The sequence below is a fragment of the Oncorhynchus clarkii genome, chromosome 3, assembly GCF_045791955.1.
Source record: "Oncorhynchus clarkii lewisi isolate Uvic-CL-2024 chromosome 3, UVic_Ocla_1.0, whole genome shotgun sequence".
NCBI lineage: Eukaryota > Metazoa > Chordata > Actinopteri > Salmoniformes > Salmonidae > Oncorhynchus > Oncorhynchus clarkii.
In genome coordinates this window covers 16,211,300-16,225,722 of record NC_092149.1, presented here as the reverse complement: position 1 = coordinate 16,225,722, position 14,423 = coordinate 16,211,300, and the positions used below count along the sequence as shown (strand labels likewise).

Genomic DNA, 14,423 nt, shown 5'->3' with positions numbered 1-14,423 from the left:
ATTCAGACTTCTTCCCTTCAATGTTCATGAATACAATTACATGTATAATATGTTCCTGATATATTTTATTTATCAGTCAAACTGGGGGAATTGTCAGAGTATGCGCTACTGGTGTTGAAGTCAGGTGCAGGAGAGCAGAGAGTTGTGATCTACTGGTGTTGAAGTCAGGTGCAGGAGAGCAGAGAGTTGTGCGCTACTGGTGTTGAAGTCAGGTGCAGGAGAGCAGAGAGTTGTGATCTACTGGTGTTGAAGTCAGGTTCAGGAGAGCAGAGAGTTGTGATCTACTGGTGTTGAAGTCAGGTTCAGGAGAGCAGAGAGTTGTGATCTACTGGTGTTGAAGTCAGGTGCAGGAGAGCAGAGAGTTGTGCTCTACTGGTGTTGAAGTCAGGTGCAGGAGAGCAGAGAGTTGTGATCTACTGGTGTAGAAGTCAGGTGCAGGAGAGCAGAGAGTTGTGATCAGGCGCACACTTTATTCGGCAGAAGCAACAACACACGGATGCCTGTGATTATTATTATTTGACCATGCTGGTCATTTATGAACATTTGAACATCTTGGCCATGTTCTGTTATAATCTCCACCCGCCACCCCACATAGCCTGGTTCCTCTCTAGGTTTCTTCCTAGGATTTGGCCTTTCTAGGGAGTTTTTCCTATCCACCGTGCTTCTACACCTGCATTGCTTGCTGTTTGGGGTTTTAGGCTGGGTTTCTGTACAGCACTTTGAGATATCAGCTGATGTACGAAGGGCTTTATAAATACATTTGATTTGATTTGATGTAAACCAGGTGTGCGGGGAACAAGACAAAACAAACGGAACAATGAAAAATGGAGCGGAGATGGCTAGAAGGCCGGTGACGTCGAACGCCGCCCGAACAAGGAGGGGAGCCGACTTCGGCGGAAGTCGTGACAAAAATATCATGTTTATTGACTGCCATTCAGCATGCCAACTGAAGGGTTTTCATATAGAAGTATAGCAATCTGTTCATCCAACATAGCTAAAACTAAATACCGCGAACGTTATCTCCATTTGAGAATCTTGAGTTTCATTGAGTTTCAGCCCGGCTCTATAGCCCGGCTCAAAAGCAAGTGGGGCTCCTATGCTCACAGCCAGAGGAATAGATCCTTTGTCTGGATAGGACAAAAAAATTGACAAGTCACTCGTATGCAAATGAGGTGCAAGATTACAAAGCCTACATCTCAGCTCTTTGTGAACGGTGCCATCTGAATGTGGAGAGCTGTTTTGCTGAATTTAAAGCAATTGACGTTGCACTGTTCATAGACGTTCTGTACACAAACATTTTGGTCACTCTGAACCAGTCCAGAACCGCTTCTAGTCCCCTAGATAAGGGACTTTACATCAGAGGTTTACAAGGTACCCTACTAACAAACAACTTCCGCACCTCTGCAGAATAAATTTAGGATTATAGCCAATGACAGTTCAGGGAATTTTGATTGACGTTTTGCTGGGCGAACACTTTTTTGGTTTCTCATACACTTAAAATGTTTTGATTATTGCTTGAATAGTCGCAAAGATTATATTTGTTTGTGATCTTTAAAAAACATATTCTGGATGTAGCAGTTGTTAGCTAGAATGCGAAAATCCAATTATAATCCCTAAGTAATGTGAAATTAGGAGGCAGGTTGTTGAACGGTTAAGAGCACTGGGCCAGTAACCGAACAAATGTACAATTCACAAATGTGTATAACACACACTTGTACATGTGTGAAATAGGACAAATGTAAGCACCCACCTAATTATTATTATTATTATTATAATAAATCTACTCATAAGCAACATGTAAATGGAGGCTTTCTTAGCTGGCCGTCTATGAGAACTTCCAATATGGCGCGCATCACCCCCCTGCAGAAATGTTTGCAAACACAGAAATGGGTCTTTTGATTGATATGAAAAATCTTCCTTGATAACAAAGATTTGTTTAAATACTACCAATGCCACAACATAATTGACCTTATTGCACAAATGAAGCCTAATGTTGTGTTCATAGATAGAGTATTTCTAACCTCCCTTCCTCTTTTGTATTCTCCCTTTAGCAGTGTGCCTCAACACCCCTCCCCCTCCACTACCACCCCTCCCCATTCCCCTCCTCTCTCCTCTCCTCTCCCGCTGCCTTGCACCTCTCTCAGTATGTGCTGTCAATAATTGATGGTTCTACAGACTCAAAGGGTAACAGGTCTAAAGAGGCAATCGCTCATGCGTTTATTTATTTATTTACCATTCCTATCTTTACACACACCAAGTCAGTAAGACCACTATCTCTGTGTCTTAGAGCACGGTGATCGATACCCAGCGACCCCTCTGTCTCTGTGTCCATACATGTACTGTATGTCAGGGCAGGGTCATGGGGGTTTGTTATCCATCAGTGCGTGTCCCTGCGGCCAAGATGGGGTTAATATTGCTCGTCTGGCTGACAGCAGGATATAGGGAAGGAAGTATAGAGATTAAATGAGTGAGAGGCAGGGGGCAGAGAGGAGAGAAAAGAGAGAGAGAGAGAGAGAGAGAGGGAGGGGAGTGATTTAATTCATCCCTAGGCAGTACTGATTGACTATAGCTAGCACACTGGCACTCACAAGCACTAACACCCACACAGAACGATGGAGAGAGACAGCAGAAATGAGAAGTTCTTCTCCAGAAAGAGAAGTTTCACTTTTGGGGCATATGGAGGGTGAGTATCAGTCACAGTATTGAGAACAAATTAAAATGCTTTGGATCTAGTGTCAGAATCTGAATAAAATCTTCAAATAGTTGATAATAGAAGTAGTTCTTAATGTCATGCGGCACATTGTCTAAGGAGTTACCACTTTCCCTATTCACAGTGTGGACAAGTTCATATGTGAAAATGAGACTAGGTGAGAAACTTAAAAATACCTTTATTTACCTTTATCCACATTAGATGTAGTTTATTTCTCACTGGTCATTTACACTGGATTTAAAGCTTGATACACTTGCAGTTGATGAATAGGAAAAGTGATGGGTTGCTTTGCTCTGTCATTCCACCTGTTGCAGCAGACCAGAACCTTTAGAACACAGCATTCTGGATATTTTGGACTCCCCTACCAGCGAGACCAAACCGTTCCTTTCTGCTGGCAGCAACCAGAAGGTAAAAGGACTTAATTGTGATAATGTGTCTTTCATCATTTCCTTTTTGCATTTGTTGATCACAGCGTCACTAATTTAGTCTCCCTGCATTTCCCTGCATCTGTGTTTGTCTAACGTTGTTTCTCTTTCTCTTCCTGTTTCTCCCTCAACCTCCCATGTGTCTGTCTGTCTGTCTGTCTGTCTGTCTGTCTGTCTGTCTGTCTGTCTGTCTGTCTGTCTGTCTGTCTGTCTGTCTGACTGACTGACTGACTGACTGACTGACTGACTCTGTATGTTGGTCTGTCTGTCTGACTCTGTATGTTGGTCTGTCTGTCTGACTCTGTATGTTGGTCTGTCTGTCTGACTCTGTATGTTGGTCTGTCTGTCTGACTCTGTATGTTGGTCTGTCTGTCTGACTGTATGTTGGTCTGTCTGTCTGACTCTGTATGTTGGTCTGTCTGTCTGACTGTATGTTGGTCTGTCTGTCTGACTCTGTATGTTGGTCTGTCTGTCTGACTCTGTATGTTGGTCTGTCTGTCTGACTGTCTGTGTTTTCCATGTAAGGTGACAGAGCTGTTTGAGATCATTGAGAAGTTGCAGGTGAGTGTACAGCATAATTCCCTCTCTGTTTTGTGTAGTCTCTGTGTGTACAACAGTTCTCTCCCCAGTTAGTCAATCAGTCAGTCACTGTTACCTTCACTCTCCTTCATCAGAGCAGCAGGCTAGATGAACAGCGCTGTGAATTCCCTCTGCCTTTGAGGGTGAGTCTTTCTCCTAAAATATAATGTCAAGATTTGTGTGCACACGTGTGTGTGTGTTGACATTGACCTTTCAATATTCTCAACGATACAGACATTTTTGTTCCCTAAAACACCAACATCACAATAGTTATAACACTCATACCAGCATTCATAAAACTCATTATTAGGTTTACTGATGCAACCATGAGCATGTCAGTTCAAACATCATCCTACGGATACTGCTAGATCTACATTTAATTGGATACACCAGACGTTTAATTATCATCTCACCCTTTTGAAAGTCTCAGCTTTTGAAGATAGGTCGTGACCTTCCTCTGATCCTGCCTCCAAAGCTGGGTGGTTATTGGATAGACCCCCCGCTACAGAAGTTTGCTGAGACCAGTCCGACATCCTCTCATTATGGACTAGACCCAGAGACCTATGACATCATGGAGAGAGACAGCGAGGCCACATACTACCAGGAGTTCTTCCGCTCACGAGTTAGTAGAGTACCGCCCATAGGACTACTCTTATTCTGTTCCATTTGATGGTAGAGATGGACTATGATCCAAGATGATGAAATACATACATAGTAGCTGTGTAACTTTCTCTCCTACGTCAGTATCATCACTCGTTCACAGCAGTGGACCCCTCCCTGGGACCCCTCCTTCTCTCTGTCTGTTTGGAGGAAGAAGAGAAGAGGCTGAGAGTAATCCTGAGGTTATATCTGAAAGAATATAATTTATTCAATTAATGAAATGAAACACCCTGGTGAATTCCATGAGCAACAGTATTTACGTCTGTCTTTCCTTTCCAGGATGAGGGAATGCTCTATGCATGGGGTTTTCTCTGTGTCTCTGTTCCCAAACATCCCGTCTGCTGTGGAGCTGGCCAAGGTACCATTACTAGTCTCTCCAACAGACGTGTGTATTTTAGATGAACCTTTACTGTGCTTTTACTGAAAACATTTACCATCATTGAAAAAACCCAAACTGACCATGTCCTTTTCAGATGCTATGCGACAGTGTGACTGTGTCCAGATTTGATGTGGTCAGTTACCTCAAGGTACTTCTTTTTCACTGTACACATTCCCAAATGCTTTAGGCCTTCATGTTACACAGAATGTACTCTTCAAATGACCTCTAAACCCTGAGACCATTTTGACAAAAAAATGTGTGCTCTCTCCTTCCCCTTTATCTCTCTACCTCTCTCTCCCTCTCTTTGCTTCTTTCTTTCTCTCTTCCCCTCTCTGTCTTTCAGGCACCAGATCTCATAACAGCATTTGATGAACACAGAGTGTCTCCGAATTTCAAGTTTGGTGTCTTGTATCAGAGAGAGGGACAGGTAAATAACTGGAATGCAGGCAGAAGCTTGGAAGCATTAAATAGTAGCACTTGTCTACAGTACATTACCTCTCATATTTTCTCTCTATCTTTTACAGTTGACAGAGGAGGACATACTCTGTAACAATGAGGAAAGTGAAGAGTTTCAAGAATTCCTCTCTATTTTGGGAGCTACAGTCGCACTTCAAGGGTTCACTGGGTAATGTACAGTAACCTACATGGTGACATGGCCTTATGGAGAAATGACAGAAATATGACATTGTAACAGGAAGAGATGAATAAGAAGATACCAGCAGCTTACTGTCACTCCCTCTCCCCGACTGCCTCTTCCCTCTTTCTCTCCCTCCCTCTCTTCCAGGTTCCGAGGAGGTTTGGACGTGTATCACGGCCAGACAGGAAATGATGCGGTCTTCACTTCCTTCCACGGCAGAGAGATCATGTTCCATGTGTCCACCAAATTGCCCTTCACAGAGGGCGATACACAACAGGTTAGCCTGAATAACGACACCAAATCATCCTCACCCACAGTCAATCACTTCAACCCAGCTCAAGTGGCTCCCGCTTACCCTCTGCTCATTACTCCTTACAGCTACAGAGGAAGAGACACATTGGCAACGACATCGTTGCTGTTGTTTACCAGGAGGGCCACACCCCTTTTCTGTCTGATGTCATCGGCTCACACTTCCTGCACTGTTTTCTAGTGGTCAGGAGGGTGAGGAAGAGAGTGGGGGACGAGGGGGAGGGGGAGGAAGCAGGAGGAGGAGGGGTGTTCCAGGTAAGAAGATAAAACAAAATGAGAGACACATTGATCTTTTATCACTGAATGGAAAGCCTTTTTCAAACCTGGAAGTGGTCTGTTTGCAGGTGTCAGTCACAGCCAGAGAGGATGTACCTCCCTTTGGTCCCTCCCTCCCTGATCCTCCCATATTCACAGAGGTGAGCAGAATTCACATCTGAACTTGGTGACATGGTAAAGGCGATGATGCATTCTCAGTGTGTCTCTATTGGCCTATCTTCCAGAGCTCCCTGTTGAGAGAGTTCCTTCTGACCAAGCTTATCAATGCAGAGATCTCCTGTTATAAGGCTGAGAGGTTCAGTAGACTGGAGGTAACCACAGAAGAACAACACTAACACCATTATAAATGTATACAGTAATGCTTGAGGCATTACATTCACACAGGCAAAGACTTTCTAGATGCAAATCTGGTATCTTTTTAAGTGGAACAGAAATCTAAGAAACAAGTATTTCCTCTTCTCTAATTCCTCTCTTCTGCTCCCCATTTCTTACTTAACTCCTCTATGCTGCCTCCTTCTCTCCTCCATCTCTGCCTCCCTCCCTCTCTCCTCTCATCCTATCTTTTCAAGCTGCGCACTCGTTCGTCCCTCCTGGAGGGTCTGCAGGCGGAACTGTCCACCCGCTCCCAGTGCATGATGGGAGATTCGCCTGTGTCCACCCTCTCGACTTCTGAGGGGATGAGGGGTGTAACTGAGGGGAGTGGAGGGTTCATCGAAAACTTTAAGGTGAGGTCAGAAATCCTTGGCTTTTCACTACAGTGTGGGGAAAGGGTGGGTTTTCGACTTGGCATCCATATTTCCTGTCTTTGTTGCAGAGAGCCATTAGGGTACGCAGTAATTCTTTTGACACTCTTGGGGGGCCTAGAAAGATGGGCGGGGTGCCACTCCCACAGAAGCCCAAGGTAACCCATACTGAAGATGGAAGCACTTTCTCTTTTATAAGTGAATATCTAATTGATATGTTTTGGGGAAATACTGACCACCCCTGTTGTTTTTTTGTCTCCCTCTCCAGGCTGCTACAGAGAGAGATGGAGAGAGGTAAGACACTACAGAGAACGGACAAATCAGACAGATGGATGGACAGACAGACAGACAGATGTTTGTTTTTTCTTTCAGTGAGTTGGCCTACAAGCCCCCTGAACCCAGCTTTCCGCCCACAGACAACATGGGCTCCACAGAGGTCAAAGACTACTCCAGTCCCCAGGAGAATACGTAGGCAGACAGAATTATGTGTATATTTGAGTAATAACCGAGTGGATACTTTGTATGTACAGTGCATTCAGAAAGTATTCAGACCCCTTGACTTTTTCCACGTTTTGTTACGTTACAGCCTTATTCTAAAATGTATTATTCTAAAATGGATGAAATAGTTTTTCCCCCTCATCAATCTCCACACAGTACCCCATAATGACAAAGTAAAAACAGGTTTTTAGATATTTTTGCAAATTCAGTACTTTGTTGAAGCACCTTTGACAGCCATTACAGCTGTTATTTTCAGGTCTCTGCAGAGATGTTCGATCGGGTTCAAGTCCGGGCTCTGGCTGGGCAACTCAAGGACATTCAGAGACTTGTCCTGAAGCCACTCCTGCTTTGTCTTGGCTGTGTGCTAAGGGTCATTGTCCTGTTAGAAGGTGAACCTTCACCCCAGTCTGAGGTCCTGAGCACTCTGGAGCAGGTTTTCATCAAGGATCTCTCTGTACTTTACTCTGTTCATCTTTCCCTCGATCCTGACTAGTCTCCCAGTCCCTGTCGCTGAAAAACATCCCCACAGCATGATGCTGGCACCACCATGCTTCACCGTAGGGAGGGTGCCAGGTTTCCTCCAGGTGTTACGCTTGGCATTCAGGCCAAATAGTTCAATCTTGGTTTCAGCAGACCAGAGAACCTTGTTTTTTCATAGTCTAAGAGTCCTTTAGGTGCCTTTTGGCAAACTCCAAGCGGGCTGTCATGTGCTTATTACTGAGGAGTTGCTTCTGTTTGGCCACTCTACCACAAAGGCCTTCTAGGTGGAGTATTGCAGAGACAGTTGTCCTTCTGGAAGGTTCTCCCATCTCCACAGAGGAACTCTGGAGCTCTGTCACAGAGGGAAAACCGGGTTGAGGGTCACCTCCATGACCAAGGCCCTTCTCCCCTGATTGCTCAGTTTGGCCAGGCAGCCAGCTCTTGGAAGAGTCTTATTGGTTCCAAACTTCTTCCATTTGAGAAAGATGGAGATCACCGTGTTCTTGGGGGACCTTCAATGCTGCAGAAATGTTTTGGTACCCTTCCCCAGATCTGTCCCTCGACACAATCCTGTCTCGGAACTCTACGGACAATCCCTTTGACCTCATGGCTTGGTTTTTGCTCTGACATGCACTGTCAACTGTGGGACCTTATATAGACAGACAGGTGTCTTTCCAAATCATGTCCAATCAATTGAATTTACCACAGTTGGACTCCAATCAAGTTGTAAAAAACATCTTAAAGATGATCAAAGGAAACAGGATGCACTTGAGCTCAATTTCGCGTCTCATAGCAAAGGGTCTGAATACAAATATAAATAAGGTATTTCTAAAAACCTGTTTTCACTTTATCATCATGGGATATTGTGCTTAGATTGATGAGGAAAACAAATATTTAATCCATTTTAGAATAAGGCTGTAACATAACAAAATGTGGAAAAAGTAAAGGGGTCTGAATACTTTCCAAATGCACTGTACAAGCTGTAAAATGTTGAAATCGATGCTTTCATAGCAAGTAATACAGATATATTATTTTAGAATATTTTCAATGTTAATATGTGTACATCATTGTAGTAAATGTATGATAACGAAGTCATGCAATATTTATTACTATTTTACTATTTTAGAGCATTGTAAACAATTCAGGGCTGCCACATTTGAAGAAAGTTTGGAGTGAGATTTGCTATGTGAATGTCATTGCCCCCTGGCCAATCCATAGACGAGGGACTGGGGGTTTGCTGTTTTAAAGTGAATATCCTGAAATTCTAGGTATTTTGACATGGCTTAGGCCTATTACCAGGGTGGAAAATTAGGTTTATTCAGGATGCTTTGAACATTAAATGAACACTCCAAATTTGACTACGTTGTTACTTTTTGGGGGTAGGTAATGTGAAGAATGCTAACATGTTTACTTTACACATTTTTAGGTAGTTTGACACTTTGACACAGTAATTAAATGAGGTAGAGAGACAGGCAAATGCTAAAAACAGTGGGACGGTTGGAAGCTGGGATTGATCCATGTTATCAGGTGGAAAGTTGTATGAGACACATGGAGAGGAGTGTTAACACTACATCAAGGCTCTGCACAGGAAATGTTACTATTAATGGTTGATGGTAGTGGGTAACCAAATCATAGATTGGAATCTGCTTGTCCATAGACTGCTTTGAAGGTAAGGAGACAAACTTTTAATATTTTGTCATTTGGGATCAATCTCTTTAAAATAGGGATGGAAAGAAAATCCTGCTTTCTCTCCAGGAGATTTGGCCAAACAGATCTGTGCTGGATGGTTGAAAATGTTCTTGATATAAAAATACATTTTTAAAGATGACACAACCTTCAAGAAAAAACAAATGAAGATCAATTTTAAGGTGGTTTATGACAACTAGTTGAAGATCAGTATTCAGGTGGTTTATGACAACTAGTTGAAGATCAATATTTAGGTGGTTTATGACAACTAGTTGAAGATCAATATTCAGGTGGTTTATGACTACTAGTTGAAGATCAATATTCAGGTGGTTTATGACAACTAGTTGAAGATCAATATTTAGGTGATTTATGACAACTAGTTGAAGATCAATATTCAGGTGATTTATGACTACTAGTTGAAGATCAATATTCAGGTGGTTTATGACAACTAGTTGAAGATCAATATTTAGGTGATTTATGACAACTAGTTGAAGATCAATATTTAGGTGATTTATGACTACTAGTTGAAGATCAATATTCAGGTGGTTTATGACAACTAGTTGAAGATCAATATTTAGGTGGTTTATGACAACTAGTTGAAGATCAATATTCAGGTGGTTTATGACTACTAGTTGAAGATCAATATTCAGGTGGTTTATGACAACTAGTTGAAGATCAATATTCAGGTGGTTTATGACTAGTAGTTGAACATCAATATTCAGGTGGTTTATGACTAGTAGTTGAACATCAATATTCAGGTGGTTTATGACTAGTAGTTGAACATCAATATTTAGGTGGTTTATGACAACTAGTTGAAGATCAATATTCAGGTGGTTTATGACAACTAGTTGAAGATCAATATTTAGGTGGTTTATGACAACTAGTTGAAGATCAATATTCAGGTGGTTTATGACTACTAGTTGAAGATCAATATTCAGGTGGTTTATGACTACTAGTTGAAGATCAATATTCAGGTGGTTTATGACAACTAGTTGAAGATCAATATTTAGGTGGTTTATGACAACTAGTTGAAGATCAATATTCAGGTGGTTTATGACTAGTAGTTGAACATCAATATTCAGGTGATTTATGACTAATAGTTGAAGATCAATATGTTGGAGTAAACACCGTACTCCTGGCGACCGTGTCAGCGTTCGTGCATACGCCCGTCAGCGTGCAAACCCTCGACGCTTGTCCAATTATGCGCCTCCCCATAGTCTCCCAATAGCGACTGTCTGCGAAAGAGACTGGAATCGAACCAGGATCTCTAGTAGCACAGCTAGCAACTGCGATAAGTGAATTGATTATCTTGACAAAGGATAAAATACTCACTAACACAGCTCATGAAACATGGGACCAGAACTTAACATGCCGCGTTTATATTTTTTCGTGGATGGCGGCAAACTATTATTAGGTCAGTGTTTTTTAATCAAAACAAGCAGAGCGGTAGAAGAATGTCTTGTGGTATAGGTACGGTGTCGTGACTAGCCTCACACTCCATCCAATACAGTAGGTGGCGTTGTATGCACCTATCATTCAAGATTTAAGAAGAAGAATATAGAAAGTAAACCTACACGATTTTGACTAGATATAAAACAGTTTATGTCACAATTGACTAGAATTTACTTTTCGTAGCAGGGAAGGAGATCTTACGCAACAGGTTGGGAGAATTAGGTTAAAGTTAGGAAAAGGATTAAGATTAGCTATGGAAAAAACTACTTTAGATGTAATTTAACACAATGTATCCCTTTCTGGCCATGACCCAGAAGCACTGGGCCCTAGACTGCAAGTTATTATATCCGGGTTATTTAAAGCAGCTCCAGTTGAGTGTCTTTATCGTTAGGTTACATGTACCCTTGAAATAATAAACGAAAGAACAAAGATAACAACTGGTTTGACTTTTGCACGGGTAATTTCAATTGACTCTTGGTGCATATGTGCACATTTCTAAACTTGAAAACAATCCGAGTGTAAAGTGCATTTGATTGTTTTCAATGGTTGAACTTTGACACAGTTTTTTCTTCAACAGACAGACAGACAGCTAGCTGGTGGTCAAAGGTAACGTGCAAATAATTAATTTACTCTTCAAAATAACGTTATAACTAAGTATTTGTGGCTACAGGAACGTTTTTACTTGCAATGCAATGACAATGTTACAGGTATGTTACAACTAGCTAACTGTATCCACACATTAATGATGCCTGTTGCCTGGTGTTCTATTATAAAAAATAGAAAATCATTGTGTTCACAGGAATGTCCCCGTATTGATGTGTAATATTTCAATAATAAATAATTATAATAATAATATTTAAGTAATAACGAAATAAAATCCTTCAGATGGCAAGTTCCAGGAAAGTGATTGAACTGTTTTATGACGTGGTCTCTCCCTACTCATGGCTTGGCTTTGAGGTTAGTGTCTTTAGATTGTACATTTTTTTATTTCAGAGGTAGAGTTATATGCATTGATTAATCATTGTGCATGCATGTATCCGATCTTGAGGTCATGTGCCGTTACAGAAATGTGTGGAACATTGACCTTAAACTACGTCCTGCGTTCTTGGGTGGCATCATGCAAGGATCAGGTAAGTAGCTAAGATCAACATCACACAAACCAGGCTTCACAATAGGCTATGGATGGATTGTTATGTTTACATTGCACATGTTGTCAGTCAGCCATTAAGTCATTATGATGAGGCATCTGCATTGTGACGTAAAGTCTGTACTTTTATCCTGTATTCCAGGTAATAAGCCCCCAGGTCTGGTCCCAAACAAGTTCCTGTATATGACCACAGACCTGCACCGTCTAGCCCAGTACTTCCAGGTCCCCATCAGTCTCCCTGCTGACCCCTTTGAGGCCATGTTCGAAAAAGGTGCACCCCCCCTGCATCTTCTTTATGTAAATATGCCAGTAGCCTATTTTGCCAAGCTTATAACAGCGCTATTGGATATATGTTCACATAGGGTGGGAACAGCACTAATATGCCAGTACTGTTTCTTATATAGAATGTATCTTAACATATCTTAAAGATCAATGAAGGTTTCCTAATGTAGATCAAACAGCATCTTTAACAGGTCTTGGCCTCAGTGTAGTAGAGCAAGATTTGGTAGCTCAACATTCCATTGAGTACTGCTGTCTGTTGGGGACACTCAAGGAGAAAAACATCTGTGCTTTCAACATGTCTGTTCTATATTATCAATGAGCTTTATCCCTATGAACCTAATACACTGCTCTGTATGGTCTCAAGCAAAATAAACTCCTTGCTGGCCTCACGGTCACCACATTATTCTCTTGCAACCATGTATTTGTCTGTCCCAGGCTCGCTGTCTGCCATGCGCTTTGTGGCGGCGGTACAGGAGAGGGAGGTGGGAGGAGATAAGCAGGTAGAGCAGGTGTCACGGGAGCTGTGGATGAGGATCTGGAGCCAAGACAAAGACATTACCCAGCCTGCATCACTCTCTGAGGTACCAGGATGTACTCAAGTCACTGTAGCTTGAATTCGAGGCTTCTCTCCATTCATCATCTGTCTCGTGTTTTTCCCATGTGCCTTTCACATAATATCTGAAAAATGTGCATTTTACTAAAGTGTTAAACATGTGTTATCTTCCAACACTAATGCCATTGCTCTCAAGATCACAATCCCTGAGTGCTGGAGGGCATAATCCTCCGAGAGCATTTTGAGATTGGGTCTGGTTAGATAGTGGCGTCGTGGATTTGAACATTGCAGGTTGTTTGTTTTTAATGTGATTCGTGTTTTTTCCAGGCAGCCATGAAGGCAGGGCTCTCAGCCTGTGAGGTGGAAGAGCTGCTGAAACTGTCCACCTCTAAGGAAATCAAAGACAAGCTGAAGAGATCCACCCAGGAAGCACTGGACCATAGGGTCAGTGTCTCCCTGTTCCCTCCCAACCAACCCCACCCCATACATGTAGATAGTTTAGATGGCTGTTAATGACAATAGCAGCCATCAGTGTGGGAGTGGACATCAGTATCAGTACATTCACTTCTTTCGCTATCTCACCTTGTCTCTGTACTCTCTACCTCAGGCCTTTGGTTTTCCTCTGGCTGTGTGTCATGTGAATGGAAAGGCGGAGGTGTTCTTTGGCTCTGACCGGTTTGAGCTTATTGCCGACTGCATAGGTGAGCCCTCACTTTCTCTGGCATCATAAGGTGTCATGTTCCTGCATAAACTCCCACTTTGGATGCATCAGAATATTCACAAATAGCATATTATAGAATTTACTTTAACCAATATGACTTATCAATCCACCATCATACCAGGGGATGTAATGCTTAAAAACAAATTGGATGAATACAATATTTAGCTACAGAAGTGCCATTTTTTACCGATCTCTATAGCTTCTGTCCAAAAATGAATCCTGTGATATTACGTCAACACATACTGGAGGAGTTACTGGCTAGCTACAGTGGCTAGCTTAGGTAACGAACTAGCCAAGTTGGTCGCGGGGCGCGCATGACCAGAATGACACATCGGCGAACCACCAAAGTCACACCCCAAATTGAGAAAGGGGCGGAGTTTGACCGTTTTGTGTCCAAAGTCAACCTTTAAGATGATAACAATTACCGTAGGCTATATACTTACAGCAATTTGGCATTTTACATCATTTAGCAGACGCTCTTATCCAGAGTGACTTACAGTAGTGAGTGCACACATTTTAATACTTTTTTTGTGCTGGTCTCCTTGGGAATCGAACCCACAGTCCTGGCACCATTTTCTACCAACTGATCTACACAGGACTGCAATCAATACTGTACATCTTATTGTAATACGTCACATGTCATTGTACACGTTTTATGTCATGCACCTCACAACCTTTTGATAGATTTATCTAGGTATGTCTGCACCTCAGTGCAGACCTTATCCAATCATATCCTTGTGTCTTCTAGGAGAGAAGTGGATGGGACCCCAGCCTGCTGCTGCCAAACTGTGACTTGAAACATGAAACTGGGACGTGAAACCTGTCACATATGGAATTCATTAAGATGAATAAATATAATCGATATGATTTGAAGTTGTCTATTTTC

General features: G+C 42.2%; 2 protein-coding genes across 5 annotated transcripts; both read left to right on the top strand.

The window, feature by feature from the left end:
* Positions 1-2,612: 2,612 nt before the first annotated feature.
* LOC139405758 (rap1 GTPase-activating protein 2-like) lies at positions 2,613-7,276 on the top strand. Its single transcript, XM_071148180.1, has 19 exons — positions 2,613-2,683; positions 2,835-2,867; positions 3,025-3,118; positions 3,661-3,696; positions 3,810-3,857; positions 4,139-4,336; positions 4,459-4,556; positions 4,654-4,732; positions 4,848-4,901; positions 5,097-5,180; positions 5,278-5,378; positions 5,538-5,667; positions 5,769-5,954; positions 6,044-6,115; positions 6,200-6,286; positions 6,545-6,700; positions 6,790-6,876; positions 6,987-7,012; positions 7,091-7,276. Exons 1-19 carry the CDS (start codon positions 2,613-2,615, stop codon positions 7,188-7,190), a joined length of 1,740 nt encoding a protein of 579 aa, XP_071004281.1. The 3' UTR covers positions 7,191-7,276.
* A 3,356-nt stretch (positions 7,277-10,632) lies between these two features.
* Positions 10,633-14,404, top strand: LOC139389279 (glutathione S-transferase kappa 1-like). Of its 4 annotated transcripts, none has more exons than XM_071135874.1 (9): positions 10,633-11,291; positions 11,416-11,440; positions 11,720-11,791; positions 11,883-11,964; positions 12,124-12,252; positions 12,699-12,844; positions 13,144-13,260; positions 13,424-13,517; positions 14,286-14,404. In XM_071135874.1, the coding sequence occupies exons 3-9, from the start codon at positions 11,720-11,722 to the stop codon at positions 14,327-14,329; spliced, it is 684 nt and encodes a 227-aa protein (XP_070991975.1). In that variant the 5' UTR covers positions 10,633-11,291; positions 11,416-11,440; the 3' UTR covers positions 14,330-14,404. The 4 variants fall into 4 exon arrangements, with proteins under 4 accessions (XP_070991975.1, XP_070991992.1, XP_070991967.1 ...); XM_071135891.1 differs by having other exon boundaries at positions 10,917-11,291; positions 11,900-11,964; XM_071135866.1 differs by having other exon boundaries at positions 11,223-11,440.
* The last annotated feature ends 19 nt before the right edge of the window (positions 14,405-14,423 follow it).

Coding starts and splice junctions, on each gene's coding strand:
- LOC139405758 (XM_071148180.1), top strand. CDS start 2,613: ATGGAGAGAGACAGCAGAAATGAGAAGTTCTTCTCCAGAAAGAGAAGT. Junction 3,858..4,138: donor AATTCCCTCTGCCTTTGAGG/GTGAGTCTTTCT, acceptor CCCTTTTGAAAG/TCTCAGCTTTTGAAGATAGG. Junction 6,877..6,986: donor CACTCCCACAGAAGCCCAAG/GTAACCCATACT, acceptor CTCCCTCTCCAG/GCTGCTACAGAGAGAGATGG.
- LOC139389279 (XM_071135874.1), top strand. CDS start 11,720: ATGGCAAGTTCCAGGAAAGTGATTGAACTGTTTTATGACGTGGTCTCT. Junction 12,253..12,698: donor TGAGGCCATGTTCGAAAAAG/GTGCACCCCCCC, acceptor TGTCTGTCCCAG/GCTCGCTGTCTGCCATGCGC. Junction 13,261..13,423: donor AGGAAGCACTGGACCATAGG/GTCAGTGTCTCC, acceptor TCTCTACCTCAG/GCCTTTGGTTTTCCTCTGGC.